The sequence below is a fragment of the Engystomops pustulosus genome, chromosome 1, assembly GCF_040894005.1.
Source record: "Engystomops pustulosus chromosome 1, aEngPut4.maternal, whole genome shotgun sequence".
Classification (NCBI taxonomy): domain Eukaryota; kingdom Metazoa; phylum Chordata; class Amphibia; order Anura; family Leptodactylidae; genus Engystomops; species Engystomops pustulosus.
The window spans coordinates 209,615,283-209,634,285 of NC_092411.1; the positions used below are offsets into that span (position 1 = coordinate 209,615,283).

The window sequence follows — 19,003 nt, forward strand, 5'->3', positions numbered from 1 at the left end:
GCTGTCAAAAACAAGATACAATAAAAATGAACTTCAATAAATATTTATTGCATGGGACTTTGATTGCAAATGGAAAAGTGTCATATTCAGGTGTTCATATATGCAGTATGGTACATTTTAATAACTTATGTTACATTTCCACTATCATCTGGGACCCCTGCGTTTCAGACACATATGATTTCTTGCAAATGGGTACGTAATTATATTGCATTTCTGCCTTGACCTTATTGCATTGGTTACATATGACTATATTAATGTGAAATACTATATCAGAATATTGAAGAATTGATTTTTTGGATGCTAGTAACAATCACTTGGAGACCACTACTACTCTAATTGCAAAAGATATGTAGTCACCTAGTTTACTGCATCTCTTCAACCTTTGGTTTTGGCTTTGTATTGTTTGACTTACGGTTTGTATAGCTATGAGAAATTCAGTAGTCATTTGTTCAGATGTAAATTGGTCTTATAATAATCATTGAATTTTAAGAATTTTAAGAAATATAATGCTGTTTTAGTTTCTACTTACATGCTGAAACTAAAAGCCCTCCAGTCTGGGTGCAGAGGCTTAAATAACCCCTGTGACCAGAATTTTACCCTTTACACCAGTAATAGCTACTGGTAAAGGTTTAAAATTCCTCCCCATATCACTTAAAATGATCTGCCACTGAGGCACTGTACCTTTATTTCTGATATGCAAAAAGTAGAAAATGTGGTCATTTATCTTTATAAAAAACCCCAATGAGTCATTTCTACAGAATAAGTCAATTCTGTAGAGAAAAATGACGCTTTCTCCAGGCTCCCAGTGAACCACACCTCATGATTTTGATTGACAGCTCCGTGTCTCTTCAGACCTCAGCCTGAAGCAGACAGGAAGTCTTCTCCCTGTCCTTACCAGAATGCTGTCCCTCTTACTGCGTGGTGTATTTAGCAGTGAGCACTGTATGACAAACTCCAGATCTTGTCACTATTTCATACACCCCTCAATGGGTTAAGCTAAAATGAAGATGGGTGGAACCAACATAGACAAAGGTATTAGCATACACATTAAAATAGGAATTTATCAGCAAAAGTATAAAGGACAAACTAATAAAGGGATTTTGTAAATCACTGTCTATTTCTCTATAACATCCTGCTAACAGACTACAATGCCTAGGGAGGTGGTACCTCTCTTTAAATGTTCTGGAGAGGTCGGATTAAGTCTGCCTGGGCTGTATTAATATTATAGCCCCTCCTTGTCTGGAATCCACTTCCTATAAATGGTAGTAGAATCAAGCTTTCTACCTGCTTTTATTCTGCAGTGTTAGGACACCTACAAACAGAACACTTGCCAATTTAGACAACAATATAATGCTTTTATTACACACCGTATATACTCGTGTATAAGCCGAGTTTTTCAGCTTATACACAAATCAATGCAATACACAAGTCAAGTAAAAAATACATAAAAAATAATAAACTTATATACTCACCCTCCGGTGGCCCCGATGTGCAGCGCTGCTCCCCCCATGTCCGCGCGGCTTGCCTTCTGGCTTCCGCGCCCGTCTTCTTTCTTCTGCTGGGCGCTGCCATGTTTCTCCCCAGGGCGGCGCCTAGTATGACTGGGGGCAGGCTGTATACTACTGGGGGCAATCTGTATACTACTGGGGGCAGGCTGTATACTACTGCGGCAGGCTGGGCTGGCTGTATGCTACTGGGGGCAAGCTGGGCTGGCTGTATACTACTGGGGGCGGCTGTTTACTACAGGGGGCTAGCTGGCTATATACTGGGGGGATATGTGACCAATGCATTTCCCACCCTCGGCTTATACTTGAGTCAATAGGTTTTGCCAGTTTTTGGTGGTAAAATTAGGGGTCTCGGCTTATACTCGGGTCGGCTTATAAATTTGGTGGGTGGCGATAGGCCCCCTAGAATGCTTGGGCCCAGGCTACTGCTCAACCCACCTGTAATAAAATTTACTCCTGAGTAGCATACATGATACAACTGTCAAACTATTTATAGTCTGCATCTGTAGATTTTGCTATTCCTCAAAGAAATGTTGAATACATTGACAGCTGGGTGTTTCTATTCCCTTTTTCAAGAGTGAGATTTTCAAAAAGTTGTATTTTATAAATCTGGTATACATCGGCTTGACAGGGAAAGCATTTCCACATAAAATGTATTTTATCTGTTTACAATTTTTAACTGCTGTATTTCAATTAAGAAAACATAGAAGACTCTGATTTTGCAACCCTAAACCTGAATGCGTTTTTGTATGAATTGTGTTTGTTACTATATACCTGTGTAGATAAACATTTGAAGCCTGAAAATTATGAGAACATATTCATTACAACCTTTTCAATCTGTAGGACAAAATGGGTTAGCGTTTTCAGCCTGCACAATTACTGGATTGTGTATGTAGTATTGTAGCATGCGATGTGTAAAGCTACCAGTTTTTAATTATCTATCTCCTTCCCATTCATTGACCTTTGATTGGTTTCCACATTTAGTTCTTGTTCAGTAGAGGCTGCTTTAGTTTACTGGAACTCACATCACATCTTAATAAATCAGTGCTTGAAACATTAATTCTTTGTGACAAATGAATGAATTGTATTCAATTGATCTAGATGACAAGAATTCCCAGAGGAAAAAAAAAAATTCTAAATAAGGGATACTAAAGGAATGCTCCTACAGACAGGCAAGGGCACATCTGTTTCTACTGAATTTTAAATTATTTTTCAAATACAGGCAGTCCCCAGGTTACATACAGGATAGATTCTGCAGGTTTGTTCTTAAGTTGAATTTGTATGTAACTCAGAACTGCATACAGGTAGTCCCCGGGTCACATACAAGATAGGTTCCATAGGTTTGTTCTTAAATTGAATTTGTAAGTAAGTCATACAAAAAATCAAGACAAAAATGTTTTTGCCCCAGTGACAATTGGAATTTAAAACATTTTTGCTGTAATTGGACCTAATATTATTAATAAAGCTTCACTACAGACACCTTACAGCTAATCATTGCAGACTGGGACTATAATAAAGCATTCAGAGAGTCGGATTTCCTTAACCTGTTCTTTATCATTTTTGCTCCAGGCAAAATTTTTTGGTCACTATGACTATTGGATTTTAAAAATGTTGGGTTGTCATAAGAACCAGGATTAACAATAAATCTTTATTACAGACACCTTTGATAACTGTTATATCTGTTTATTGTAGCCTTGGGGTAAGGTACAGTAAATAACCAGAATCCAGAGATCCTTTTGTAACTAGGTGTCGTCTGTAAGTCGGGTGTTCTTAATTAGGGGACCGCTTGTACTGCTCTTAAAAAAAATATTTGCAGTATTAGTAAATGTTTTATCCCATGAATTCTCACTGCTGCCCCATTAAAGTGTAACTGTAAAGCTATACTAATTTTACCAAATTATTATATGTGATTCCTCCTTTGAAAACAATTAGAATGATGCCTACTTTGTGCTGCTCGTCCTTTCCTTGCCAAAGTTATGACATTTTCTGAAAGTGCTAGACAAAATCTTTCTCAACAGAGGTGAAGTGGGCGGAGACTAATGTTTGTCTGTCTATGCCCTCAGGCTGAGGCCAGCTAGCTTGCCCACAGATCCCATGATGCCTTGTGTTCTCTCTCAAAGTAATTTAGCATTAAATCCATTTAGTTTCCCACAAGTAAATCCACTGAGCACTGCAAAGTGCACATACAGGATGTATATGGTGACTTGCCTGGCAGCTTAAATGACATGGAGGACCAGGGAACATGTAATAAGTGGTAGAAATCATAAGTAACCCAGTTACATGAAGTCTATAGCCTGTGCTGTGTGAACACTAAGGGTTAATAGCTTATCTGGACAGAGCTGATACTGCTGATGGCAAGTTGGAGGAAGTGAGCAGTGAGAAGAGCAGAGACAGAGATAATTCTTTCGACTCACAGACCGGAATGGGGAAAGGGAACAGGAAGATCTTGTACCTCACTATTCTGTGCAGGAGACATCTGCATACACATCCAGCTCTGCTGCATTCACTGTTACATGACCATGAATCCGTAGCTTGTTTACACTTTGTTTCTCGGACTCCAGGGCTTATAAGCACATGGAGAGGAGGCAGCCATTGCAGAACTAAGGTAATCTGAGAGCTATAGCAAGGAAACTACTGGACATAAGTAATGTAGATAATAGAAAAAGCTGTTTTACATCCCAAGTTATTGATTTGTGTTTAAAGTTCCTCTTAAAAGGTCTTTAGGAGAATAAAAAATTCCAACTAGCATGTATAATGCAGCATACTTCCGTGATCATCCATTCCAATACTATTTGCCCAGTTTCAGTTACTGCAGCTCCAGTCTGTCTGATGTCGTGAAGGCCCCCTCCCTAAAAAAAACATTGTTTTTAGTGTCTGATTTTCTTTTCCCACTATACTCTATGAAAGCTGCCCACTTATGAGCAGAGCACCCATTTAAAGGACCAACTATATATGCAAAAATGCTGTTTGTGAATAGGCCCTCTCTTTGGTGAATGATTGACTGCCAAGGTAACCTGAATTAAATACAGGAAGTCCCAGAGTTATGTACAAGAAAGGAAATTTAGATTTGTTCTTGAGTTGAATTTTTATGTTGGAATAGGTATACATTATAATTGTAACTCCAGACAATTTTTTTTTTTGTCCCAGTGACAATTGTTTTTTGCACATTTACAGTATGGGCTGTCATGGGACCAAGGATTATCAATAAAACTTCATTACAGACACCTTAGATCTGATCATTGCAGCCTGGGACTAAAGTAAAACATCAAGAGAGCTTCACCACAGGTCACACTGGGCAGAGAGGTCGGTCTGTAAGCATCTGTGGGTCGAATGCCCTAAAGTCGGGGACCACCTGTAGTTACATCATGAGACAAAAGCAGAGTTCAGTAGCTATTAGCATGGGAACAGAACGGTTAGGTGAATGTGATTATTATAAACGGTGATTTTTGGTAATAACCATAAAAAAACTTTTATTTTAATGAAGAGAAATAAAAAGTTTCATGGCCTAAGGATGGGACTAGTTCACTGCAGAAATACATTTCGGTTCATTTAACTAATTAATAACATTTGGTTCAATTAACTAATAAAAGCACACAAAAAAGCTGACCATTTGCACTATGGCTTTATGTACCTATGGTGGTGCCCTATGTAACACCCTCGTTGCTCTTCCAAAGAAATCTGATATATGATATTTTTTAGATTTCTTTTTCAATACGTCTGCATGAAATCCTAGTTATTTGCAGGTAGAATAGGGTACCATATAATTTTTTGGATCTTCTCTTATATCTCCCAACAACTCGTGTACATGACTGTGCTATTTCCATGAGCTATAAAAGTTTTGTGAAATTATATTGATAGTCTTCCAAGCATCTGTTGAGCAACTTTGGAATTTGTAAAACTGCATTTCTGCATTAAATATCTGATAATAAAACACAAATTGCCAGCCATCTGAATTGTAACATTAAAACATTGCACTGATTTAAGAATTTTAGCCTTTGCCCATTTTCTTAACTGATCTTGCCCATTATGCATAGACTATGTAAATCAAAATTCAGTCTTGTGGGAGTATGAATAATCTTTGGCAGTTGACATTTAGTCTAGTTCACATTAGAAGATCTATTTAATACAAGCTGTACCCTATTTAAATTGTTTGAAATTACGGAATACCTATTAACCCTTTCACGTGGCGTTATGCTCAATCACATAGTCTCATGTTTTCTTCTAAAAATACATGGCAGATAGATAGATAGATAGTCTGGTTTATATTATTGTGCTAGATAGAGCTTGTAATATGGTGAATTATCTGATTCAGCTAATGTATTTAAATTCATTCTAAATACTGGATAGCACTGTTCTCTAAAGGAACATACTCTATGCTTCCATTCTGCTGTGCAGTGACATTCTGCAAAAATCCCCACTGACGGCCATAAGATATTTCGCCTGAAGCCATGCATACACTATACAGATTTTCCAAGGAGTTTATATGCAGTTCTCTCTCCTTTTTTTTTCATTTCCAAATCATTTTAGTTTTATATTTGTTTTCACAGTCTGTTACTAACTTTAGCCTTTCTCTAATACACTGTTAAATCTAATTTTTCTCCGTCTGTTATTTAACGTCAGTTTTCAATCCATTCTGGAATTCACATTATTTTTCTATAATTTGTAACTTCGTGCCGTGCTTAAAATGATCAACATTTATAACAGTGGGGGTCTGGCTGTTGGCACCCTTTCCAATCAGGTGTTCGATGGGGCACAGCAACTGCTGCAGTATTGTCATTGTTTACACTGCTTACAACCTGTGCTGCCAGATATGGGTAAAGCTCCTCCAAAAGTAAGACCCCAACTGATTTATTGTTACTGATAAGGATAACCTTTCACTGTTTTGAAACTGGAAAATTATTCCTAGTCATCTTAACTCAAGTTATCGTTAAGTGGTGCAGCTGCTTGGAGTTACGTTTTTATTTATGATCTACATCCCAAAGTGAGAATTTGACTCCCAAAATAACCACAGATAATCTATGGATACATATTGGCACATGTATGTTTTATTTGTCTTTTTTTATTATCTACTTTTAGGACTTTTTTGGGCACATGTCCACCTTTGCGCATGTTTTTATACCAAAAACTACCTCCGTTCCGAGTTGGCGTAAGTCACGGTTTCTGCAGTGTTCATTGAGTTATCCCTTGATTACAGATGTTCAATTCCTGATTTTGCTGCACAACTTTTTACAAGGTCAGGGGAAAAAACATAACTGCTTCTTCCAGGTGTAGGATTTAGATTTTGGCAGATTGCATAAAATTTGCGACTCTTTCACTACAGACCTTAACTACTCAAAGACCAGATGCATCAAAAAGATCAGTGCAATATTACAGACTAAAGAAACATGTTCCCATAGAGTCCCAACTGATTCAAATCTACAAACACCCTTAAAGGTAACCTGTCATGAGGAAGGTAATTTTTCCCTGATAACAGATTCCAATAGCCTATGGCATGTTCATTTCAGAAATTCCTTTCTCAGCAATATGAATAAATGAAGTGCTCTTTAATTAATTATTTTACATTACCTGGCTACCTGCCAGCATTGTTTGAGTCTCAGGTGGGGAAGGGGGGGGGGTTGATTTGCAGTTCAAAATGCATGCTCTGTCTTCTAATCAAAGTCTGCTTCCTTCCTCCAAAATAATGGAATCCCTCCCCCTTCTTCTGTTTTTCCCCTGCTCCCTAAATGAGGAGGAGGAGAAGAGAGGAGTTAGTTTAACAGTAGTGTATCCTGCATTATAATGTAGTTTTTATTGAACTGCACAATTTATATTGTGTAATCTCATATACTGGTCAAGACTGGTCTTCTTCATGCAAAAAGTATTATATAATCCCAACACCATTTCTACAGCAGTCCCTATAAAGTCCTTCTTTATTGCACCTTATTGCACTTTAAGAATCATGATTTTTTTTTTGTAAGATTGCATTCATATTGCCCATTTGCTGTAATAATTTGTAAGGAAGAAATATTAAGAAAATGTTTATTATTTAATGTGTAAAATCCAGACAACTTTGTATGAATTTCATGGTCTACTTGAATATGACATCAGCGGTTGGCTGATCATTAGGCTAACTGCACACACATTTTTATTCTCTAAAATTTTGAGAAAATCACAGCTGTGTGTATGAATCTACAGAAAAATTTAGGGGCATGTGCGATAGCCACAAAAAACAATAGAGGAGATTTATCACTAACTTTCTTCTAAATGTTAGAACAAAACAGTTAAAGATTTTTGGCCAATGGAGTTTTTGCCACTTTTTTGCTACTTTTCCACATTTGTACCACAACTCCCTTCTTCAATAGATTTGTGGTATTTATCTAACAAATCCAGGTGTTTAGACTAAAGTTAGATGTATTCGCCAACTGTGACTTTTAAAGAAGTCGTAAAAAAGTCACAAATGCTATACAGCACTCTCCTAACTTCACCACCTTGAAAAAAAATTCAGGTTAAAAAAAAATTTTAAAAGTTCATTTTAAACAGCAATGTAAAATGCATAAAAAAACATTTGGGATCTAAAATTCTTTATTTAGACACATCAAAGGTTGTGAAATTTTAACAAACGGACAAAACTGATCATTTCAATTCTTTTTTTGGCAAGACATTTTTACTTTTGAACAAAAAAATGTTGCCAGTAAACTGTATTTTGGCTGCAACATGCAGACAATATAACTAAAAGCAAAAGGGGGAGATTTATTGGACAGCTGACTGTGAGACTTTTTTGCGCAAAAAATTATAATTTTTTTTTAAAAGTCGCATCTTCCACACCAGGGAGCAATGTTAGACTAATTGCCACAGGTGCAATGTAACACAAGGAGAATCCACCTAAGAATAACTAGACAAAGAATCTGGACAAAAAAGAAACTAGAAAACTAGAAAGAGAAAAGAGTCTAACATGAGAAATATGTGGATGAGGGCTTGTATGCTGATTGGATCTCACATAATGAACACAGTGCAGTGAAAGGGAATAGAGATGAGTGGATCTGATATTCAAATTTGGGTTTGGCCACCTGTCTACAAAGGTGGGTTTGGCCACCTGTCTATTGTCTACAAAGAAGACACTTAGAAAACAGGATATCAAAGTAAGAACCTCTAAATATTTCCTATATTTAAATGATCTCCATATTTAAAAACTGCTAAACCATGAAATACTCATAATCTGCGGACTGCTTTAATATAGCCTACATTAAGATGTCCTTAGCACAGACACATTATAGCTTTCATATTATGCTGACAAAGCTCAGACTTGCTATAGCTAAACCAGATTAAGATTCCCACAGGATATTAAAGGATCCCCTCTCCATGTGAGATCTAACTCTCCATGTGAGATCTGAATATAATGTAAAGCATCATCTCTAATGCAGTCACTAAAAGACATCTGAACATCTGAGCATTATGTTAATCCATTTTGTCATATAATCTCCCACCTTAAGATATAAATAATCATGTATACCGTAATTGCAAAAATCTGTAATATAGGAAATTTTTTGGTAGATCTTAATTATTGGCTAATATGTTAAATTACAAAAGTTACACATATTGAGAAATTAGTGCATTTTTTACAACTTTTTAGAATTTGCAGTCCATCTCATGGCACATCACCTAGAAAATTTCAGTTTTGCCCCTTACATATCTTTAACATCCATCCATTTAAAAAGTCACACATTTTTTGCGAGTTTTAAGCAACATTAAAAAAAAAAATTAAGTAACTCACTGAAACACGGACTCAAATATTACACTCTAAGAACACGTCCAAAACCAAAATATAAAATTTCTACACTAAAGATAAATGACCCCCAAAGAAAAATCACATATGACAAATTAGACCGAGAAACCAAAAACTAGACTTTTCAGAAAAACTAGAACGAGAAAAGATAAGTAAATCTTCCCCGTTTTGGCAGCTATAATAGTTATGAATCATGAGAATTTAATGGTTGTTTCCCCATAATTAACATTGACTTGGTAGGTATTATGAGGGAGGTTTTTACTGTAGTGAAATATGAAAAGAAGTGTAAAGTTAGAACATTTTCCAAAAAAAACACTGTGTGGGGGTAAGTAAAATTAGCTTTTTCTGTCTTCAAAATGACTCAAAATTGGCGTTTCTGGTGATGCCGGACAAATTTGTGACTTTTTGTGACAAAAAGCCAATGGGGAGGTCCTGGCGCAGAAGCCCTGAAAAAATCGCAAATGCTAGCGTATTGCTAACACTTTTGATTATTTTCACCGTTCCACCACCTCCTTGCCAGAGGAGCATGGAGGGGTGTAGAGTGGTGTTCGGCTGGCAGGGGAGTGGGCCAGTGTGGGGTGTTTTTGTCCCTGTGCTAGCGCTCTAGCTGCAACTGTTCATACTCCAAATAAGTAAAGAGGGCAGAGCCTCTTGATGAATCCGGCTGCGCCTGGAGGGCCAGAGGGCTATCATATGTATGATAAATATCCTCCCATGTCTTTATAAGACTCCAGGAACTGTTATCTGGTTGGGTCTATAACTAATAGCAAGTTCTCCATATATTGCAAAACTGACTAAAAAGTTAAAAAAAATTAATAAAAATGTAAAAACCTATAAATTCAAATCACCCCTCTTTCCCTAGAACTGAAATGAAAATAAACAAAATAAATCATAAACTTGTGAGGTATTGCCACCTCACAAGAATATGGATCTACCTGTCAACATGTAAAAATGACATCAAGCAAAAAATGCTTGATGTATGAAAAAGTTATTGGCGAAAGAACAGGGCTAGATGAAGACATTTTTTAACTTTTTAAAATCAATGAAAACATAACTAAACTAATATGAATTTAGTATCGCTATGATCATACTGACCCAAAAATGTAATTTAAAGCACACATTGAAAGCTGTAAAAAAAACTGCGTCCACAAGAAAATGGAGCAAATGCGGGTTTTTTTTCTACAATTTAATTGCATTTGGAATGTTCATCCAGCTTCTAAGTAACCGGTATGGAGAATGAAATACCATCACTAGGAAGTAAATTTGTTAGGAAGAAAACTAGCCCCCACTACAGTTCTGTCCACAGAAAAATATTAAAGTGATGGATTTTAAAGATGGTTAGTAATGGAAATGCAACTGTGGTAATCTTATATTTGTTATCCATGGCCTCCTTCCTTATAAAATCAACTTTTAAAATTATGCCAATGAGCTTGAAGGGCTCCTTGGGGTGTTAGAGCCCTTCCGTGCTCCAGATTCACTGGACGTGGCAGTGGGCAAGGAACATTTCCCCCCTCCGACTGTGTGTTGAAACTTCCGATGCTGCAGTGAGATTACATCAGACAGGGTGAGGGGGGAGTGCTGAGGGAACAAAGGGGGAGTGTGAGACAGTGTAACAGCCTGAGAATATAAAGTATGGAGCAGCACTGGTAGCAACCCAAGGAACTCTTCAGACTCAGTAGCATAATTTTAATTGAGTTTAAAAGAAAGGAGGCTACGGACTACAAATATAAGAAGATTACTACAGTCACTGTGCCTGGATTTATAGATGTGCGTCCCTGATATATTTTGGTTGATTTTTAGTGGCGGATAAAGTATCCATATGTATCAAGCTGTCTAAGTCTTCTCAATTCCCTGACCTTGCCTCTCACTTAGCTAAAACAGTTCCCTACCCTATACTGATAAAATGCAAACACATTGAACAATGTGATATAAACATTTTGCTATTTTTTTTGTATTATTTAGTTGTATGAAATATGTTTTGATTTCAGTCCAGTACACAGCACCATTTTCATGTTTTCTCCATATTGTAGGCACATTATTTTGTCTTTTTTATACACCCACTAACAATGTATAATTTGAGAAATCACTGATCTTCTGGATTTTTATTTTGGGCAGTAAATAAGAGAACAGGACAGAGGGTAACTTCTTTAATACACAGATTGTGGTGTTTAGTACAAAGAGGTGGACCAAGGGAGTTGACTTCCAAATATGTTCTATAGCTACAATAACAGCCCAGCTTGGAATAACACCAATCATTTACTCTATTGATTGCTTTGTATGCGTTGGTCTTGCCACTTATGTCATGAGCCAAAAACATTCTAATCAGCCAGATTGTTTGTGCTTGCTCTTTGGAACATGATGGATTATTGTATGCATTATAAATCCCCAACATGCCATGGTTTTTCCTTTGCGATAATAATAAATAATCATGTTCAGCACAATTGACGGGTTCTGTACCTGTTTTACTACATCAATGCAAAATAAACTAATTTTCACCATATGAATGAAACGTACTGGTAATAGAAAGCCATTGAATGCAAAATATGAGCAGTTTCCTATTATTTTGGTACATTATGTACTTTCCTTGCACATTGTCTTTTATTTTATTAAAGCTGCTCAAGCAACAATTTTATTCCTGAACTTGCTGCCATCGCCTTGACACTGAACTCTTGGAGACAGTGTTTTACCTACTGCTTTTGATTGTTGTGACCTTTGTAGTCCTGGCATGATTGCAGATTCATTTGTTTTTGTAAGTTTATGTGAGGATATTATAAACTGTTGACAAAAATACAAGAAAACACTGCCCTCTTGTGATTAGATGGGGTAGAACGACCTAGATGATTGCACTTGTCTGCTCCTGCGGGTCAAGTTTTATGCTGTATAATAGGGACCTAGTAAAGTATAAAAAGGACTTATAATCATAATTACTGTCCTTTATATTAGCCAATAACACAATGTCAAGTATGCTATTTCTGACGAGTGTAATAAATAAATGAAACGTCACAACACAATAACAATAAAAACATCTAACACGCTGCAGTTAAGCCGCTGTTATAAACACTGACTTCACAAACCATCTCATGTGTCCTTTCTCAAACTGTTGCTGTGGGAACAAAAGATGGAAATACAATTTCACACAAATAAATTGCAAAATCGAACAAGGTGAACTACACAATAAATAAACGTAGTCATCCGTGTTTGGGTATTGTTACAGTCGTTCTGACACTGATAATGCAGGCTCATTGTTCCAGTGGAACAGTCATCAGTGTAAGTGGTTTCTCATAGGGAGGAATTAAATGAAGTGCCTCATCATTATGAGAATTGCTTATTTGTTCTGTGATACTGTAATTAATCATTTACTTGTGTTTATGAGCAAAAGAAAGACAAATGATTGTTGTTGTTTGCAATGTCTGAAAGCAAAATGGTATATGCAAATGCATATGTGTATTCTAGCCAAACAAGAAATGTTTATTTGTGAATAATCACATTCCACTTAGATTTTACTTATTTTTGGCATTTCCGGGGGGCCCCAAGCAAAGGCATGTCTGCAGGGGCCCCGTAAAGGAACAGCTCCACTCCAAATGAGCTTTAAACTATACTGACATCCTTGTGGGGTATAATTTAATGCACACAGGTAGCTCAAGGAGAACTGGCTGCATGAAACCATTTTGCATGAGATCTATGATAGCCATCTGTTGAACAGAAACCTGTCAAGTTGATTTAGTCCATAAAGGTCACCAACCTGATGGTTGGTGTCACAGTGATAGATTCACAGTAATGTCCACCTGTATTCCAGAGCATTCAACAATATATGGCAAAAGCACTTTCAATACTATAACTGCACGGTATCTAATGACAGGTTCTCTTTACATTTTTCAGAAGCTCAAGTTGGGCGCATCATCAGGTCATAAGGTCATATAGGGTGACATGGTAAACTTTCATCATCAGAAACACTTCATTTTAAAATACTGTATATTTTATGTTCAAGTTCTGAGCCAACAAATAACTCTACAGGAGGCCTTCACTGGATGAAAGTTACAGCTTACACAGTGGTGGCTCTGATGAAAGACTTCAGTCTTTCAGTTAAGTATCTTAAACCCAACAAATCACATTGAAGCATTAATTTAAAAAAAATCCATTCTCATGCCAGTATTTTAAAATTTGTTTACATTTGCTTTTTAAATTTGTCTATAATATTTAGATATTAGTTTTATTGAACAATATTGTACATGTACAAGGGATTTTTTTTCTGACCTCTGGGGTGCAGTAATTTCATAGCATGATACATTTTATAATACAAAGAGGGAGATGTTGTTGAGTGCAATATGACCAAATACTGTCAAATATTACAAGTTTTTTTTACAACTTTTACAAAAATGTGCACTGATTACAAAAATTGTGCAAAATTGCTAAATTGTGAAGAAAAATAAATAATTCCAGACAGGCACAATAGTTCCCACTATATATAACCTACAGGCTACACTGATATAATGTATAGATACAAATACAGGCATTCCTTGAATTATGTACAAAATAGGTTCTTGTACATAGGTTCTTGTGACCATCATGGTGTTTACTGTTTAAACGCTACTGGGAAAGTTGCCAGCGGCATTTAAATGACCTCAACTGCGTGCCAACACTAACATGTTGGCGATGCTGTCCGTGTGTGTGATTGTTTTAAAGTTGGGAATGTTGATCCGAACCCGGACCCAAACTTTTAATGAAGTTTGTGGTCAGATCTGGGTGACCCAAACCTGCAAAGTGCTGTACAAACCCTCATTTGTCTTCATCTTAATGTAATGTATGTGAATCCCTTAACTGATTGTACATCACAATGGAATGAATGGTTCTCTATAAATAAATTTATGAATTACTAAATTTTGCAAACAATGTAACAGTATCATTAAACCAGTTCTCTAAATAATGACAAAGTATCACTTTTTTTTTACTTTATTGTCATATCCTGAAAAGTAAACCCCAATCTTTATTCCCATGACTGCATGTATTTCCAGTTGTAATGAATGAGCCAATATAATTTTTATATTGTTTTGTATTTTGTAGGTGATGAAAAATATCTACAGTATCCATTTTGTGATCAGAAAGTTCCGGATGTACAACATTTTGAAAAATACAGAAAAATTGCCTATGCTGACCTGATTTAAGTTGACTGAAAGACTTTATGGTAAATGCAGTGCAATGGTCACATAAACCCTTGCAGAGGAGTGCAAGCTCACTTCATTATCCTGCTCACATCATCACTTTAGTATGAAATAGAAAGACATTGAAAATTAGCAAAAACTCAAAAAGACAAAACAAAAGATGAATCATATTGTAAAGCTTAGAAGGAGCTTCCGAACACTTGTTATTCTCTTAGCCACTTTTTGCCTTGTAAGTATAGCAATTTCTGCTTATTATTTGTATTCTGGTCACAAGCAGGCAATAGTACTCATTGAAACATCAACTCAAGCTGGATGTGAGGACATGAACATGTTGCCATATAGGACAATGGAGTTGAAGTTATCAAAGCCACTTGATATTTCAAAAACAGAACTGACAATATTACTTTTTGTGGAAAGTCAGTACTCCCAACTTGGACAAGACATTGTAGCAATCTTAGAATCCAGTAGGTTTCAGTATGACATTGTAATTGCACCTGGAAAAGGAGATATTCCACCCCTTACAAAAAATGGCAAAGGCAAATATGCAATTATAATTTATGAAAATGTTTTGAAGTACGTAGCAATGGATTCATGGAATCGAGAGCTACTAGAAAAGTACTGTGTTGAATATAGTGTAAGTATAATTGCTTTTCATAAAGCTACTGAGAACAGCTTGCCAAGTACCAAACTAAAAGGCTTTCCTCTACTTCTCTACAACAATGTAGCTCTAAAAGACTGTTTTGTAAACTCAAATTCCCCTCTGCTGCACATAACAAAAGCTTCAACAGTTGAGAAAGGTCCTTTGCCAGGGGAAGACTGGACAGTTTTCCAATACAACCATTCAACGTATCAACCAGTGATTATATCTGAACTGCAAACACCAGAGCAACATGAATACTCTCTATCCAGATCTTCCCACCATGCCACTGTTATACAGGATTTAGGACTTCACGATGGAATTCAACGAGTCCTATTTGGGAACAACTTGAATTTTTGGCTGAACAAGTTGATTTTTATAGATGCTATTTCTTTTCTGTCTGGGAAGAAGCTTAGTTTATCTCTGGAAAGATACATTCTTGTTGACATTGATGATATATTTGTTGGAAAAGAAGGCACTAGGATGAATGTAAATGATGTTAAGGTAAGGCAAATCATTATAAAGATATTTGTGTATAATCATGAAAAATAGCCTAATGCAACCACCATATGGTACATAAAAAACATCTCAAACAAAAGTGACAAAATTAAAGAGGCCCAAAACAGGCAACAATGACAGATGTAGGGTACTTAATTCGCCCAAAGAGTAACATTTCAACAATTTTGGTGAAACAACATGAACTAGCAAGTACCAAATAGAGAAAGAAAATACAACATTTATTACATATGCAAGTTCATTGATGCTAGTTGGCACTGGGCTTTAAAGTTGATTAAAAAATTTGAAAAAAAAATAAAGAACAAGTAGATCCCTAACATTTCTCTTTCACCACTTTAGGACACAGCCTATTTTGACCTTATACTGTAGATACAGTCCTATCTTTAAAATCTGACATGTGTCAATTTAAATTGTAATAACTATGGAGCACTTTAATATACCAAGTTCATTTTGATTTTGAGATTGTTCATTACATATTGTACTTCATGTCAGTTAAAACATTTGGAATTTATTTATTTACTGAAAAAACTGCAAACATTTTTTTAAAAAATGCCATATCTAAAGTTTGAACTTTTATAATTTTTGAACAAATAGTCATATCACAAAAATTACTCAATACTTAGCATTCACCATATGTCTGCTTTATGTTGGCTTTATGTTTTTTTTGTATCTGTAGTATGGTAAAAGGCTTTTATTTCTAGTAGCAATTTTTCACATTTTCCAAATTATTTTTTTTAAGGGCAACTTCCTTTCTAACGTGATTTTAAATGACCCAAACAACAGACATAAATTAGCACATGTAAGAAGAAACTGCACACCTTAAATGATTCAAAACAGGAATAGTTCAAAATAGGAATTTTATTAAAAGGTTTCCTTCGAAGTTAAGTCAAAATGGAGAGGAGAGCCTAGAGGGGAGAAGTATGAAACTGGGCAGAGAAGGGGTTAATTGTTTGTGGTGTGCAAGTGATTTATTGTGTGGAGGGTCACTGTCGGCATCTGATCTCCTTTCTCTGTGAAGTTCAATGAGGAGATCTGACATTGCACCGGGGGCTGTACTAGAAACTGTGATTCTTCACACGCTGCAAGCAACAATGTGAGTGAGCGGATATTCCCTTTCTTTTTCTTTTTTCTAGTTTTTACTAACTGTCCAATCACATTGATCGCTTGAGGGGGGAATCCTAATCCTACCCTGACAAGTTGCTGAGAACATTGGCTTTCAGAAAGAACTAGACATTTGATCCTGTCAAACTGCGTCAGAAGTCATGTATTCCACAGTATCATGGTGCCTTTATGCATAGCAGCCCATGACTGGGGGAACACCATGGTGCATTAAGGAGTTAATTTTTGGAGGCTGCCCTCTTGATTAAAGAAGGTCCCATCTGGTCCCATTGGAGCTTGATCTGCATACCATTTTTAAGCATTCACCTGTGAACTATTTACTTTATAGGCATTTTAAAGTTATCAACCAGGTGAATAAAAAACTTCATATAAAAATTCTTTGTCCAGAGTGTTTGGTAATATCATAGCAGGCGTGTAGGGCCATATGTAACTCTTAAGACCCCTATGTCAATGAGACAGGCTTTGACATACAGTATGACTACTGGTAATCATCATAGACACATCAAACAATCTCTGTGCCTGCGGCACTCCTGAGCTGTACAAAGTGAACCAAACAACACCATTAAATCACCTTTGTCATTTATCTTTCAGCGGATGGCAATGCTGTGTGAATATAATAGAAAACACAGAACAGGAGGTACTTACTATCATGGCATAAATATATTAGACAGAATATGCTCAGGAAAGGAATTCACCTCATGCATTTTAATGGATTTGTTCTGGCTTACCTAAACACATTTCCAGTATTTAGTGATCCTATCTAATAAAGGAAGAATTACAAATGCTGTAAACAAAACTTGTGATGTTAGTCTAACTTTGTTGTAAAAATATTTTCACTTTCCATAATTTAAGCCATTAACCTGAGATATCCCAGTTTAAACCTTTAAGGGGGTTTCCCAGCTTTTCAGCTATCCATAGATATTGATATTGAGATTAATGGTGGTCCAACACTAGGCTGTTTCATCAGTAAGTTGATTGCAGTTGTTTATGGTGTCACAATCAACACAGTGAAGAAAGTATCGAAAGTAGCACAACTCCAGTTTTTGGGTAGTGAGGTATAGCTGATGCATGTGTTTACATTTTTAGGTTATGTTCTTACTAGTCTGTCCTTGCTTTAATCTTAATTTACTTCCTCCACCACAGTCTGTCTCCTGTGGATTTGTTCTGCAAGCATCCCTTGGTATCTCATGCACGCTGGAGGCGTGCATAATTAGGGTATAAGGAAAGTACACAGCACCAGAGATTAATTTGCGTAATTTTAGAATTGTATTTTATCAAAAACATTTCAAACACTAGACAAAATCAGATCCTGCATCAGCATACCTACTATTGTCAAAAGTTATGTTTGGTTAAAAACGCATATTACAAAGCGGTAGATTTCCTTTATGTCAGCTGAGATGGATAGAATCTTCCTCTACTCACACTCTCCTGTTGGTCTGTCATCTCTGCATGTCAGATAACTAGTCCAATCACATTCATAGACCACTTGTCACCTACCTTTTTGGGTAGGCTAGGGAATTAGGTAGGGACAGGGGTTTTAGCCTTAAGACTGACTCTTCTTGTCTTTCCTTAACCCCTTAAGGAACAGGCCCTTTTTCGTTTTTGCGTTTTTATTTATCACTTTGTTCTTGCGCTAATAACTTTTTCATACTTTGGTGTATGGAGCTGTGAGTGGTGTCATTTTTTGCGACTTCTGATGACGTTTTCAATGCTTCTATTTTTAGGACTATTTGACCTTTTAATCACTTTTTATAGAATTTTTTCTATTTTTCAAAATGGCAAAAAATTGCCATTTGCGACTTCGGGCGCTATTTTCCGCTACGGGGTTAAACACAGTGAAAAACGGTTATTATATTTTGATAGATCGGGCATTTTCGGACGCGGCGATACCTATGATTTTTACGGTTTATTTATATTTATATCAGTTCTAGGGAAAGGGGGGTGATTTGAATTTTTATGTTTTTTTAATATAATTTTTTTTTTTTTTACTTTTTTTATTTATTTTTTTTACTATTTTTCAGACTCCCTAGGGTACTTTAATCCTAGGTTGTCTGATTGATCCTACCATATACTGCCATACTACAATATGGCAGTATATGGGGATTTTGCATACCATCTATTACAATGTGCAGATCGCACATTGTAATAGATAGCCTTGATCATGACAGCCTCGGATCTTTGTGTGATCCCAGGCTGTCATGGCAACGGATCGCCGCTCCCCGGTGACGTCACGGGGAGTGACGATCGGAGCCAAGATGGCGGCGCCCATGCGCCGCCGGCTCTTTAATGCCGCCGGCAGCTTTGC

At 36.5% G+C, this 19,003-nt stretch overlaps 1 protein-coding gene across 2 annotated transcripts in view; it reads left to right on the forward strand.

The window, feature by feature from the left end:
* Positions 1 to 19,003, forward strand: part of LOC140071636 (bifunctional heparan sulfate N-deacetylase/N-sulfotransferase 4-like) — a 234,420-nt gene that overhangs the window by 9,639 nt on the left and 205,778 nt on the right. For both annotated transcript variants that reach the window (XR_011849178.1, XM_072119203.1), the window contains exon 2: positions 14,329 to 15,567. Coding sequence is in view for 1 of the 2 variants with exons in the window: in XM_072119203.1 (XP_071975304.1) it covers positions 14,587 to 15,567 (981 nt within the window). In the remaining variant the exon portion in view is untranslated. The remainder of the gene's footprint in view (positions 1 to 14,328; positions 15,568 to 19,003) is intronic.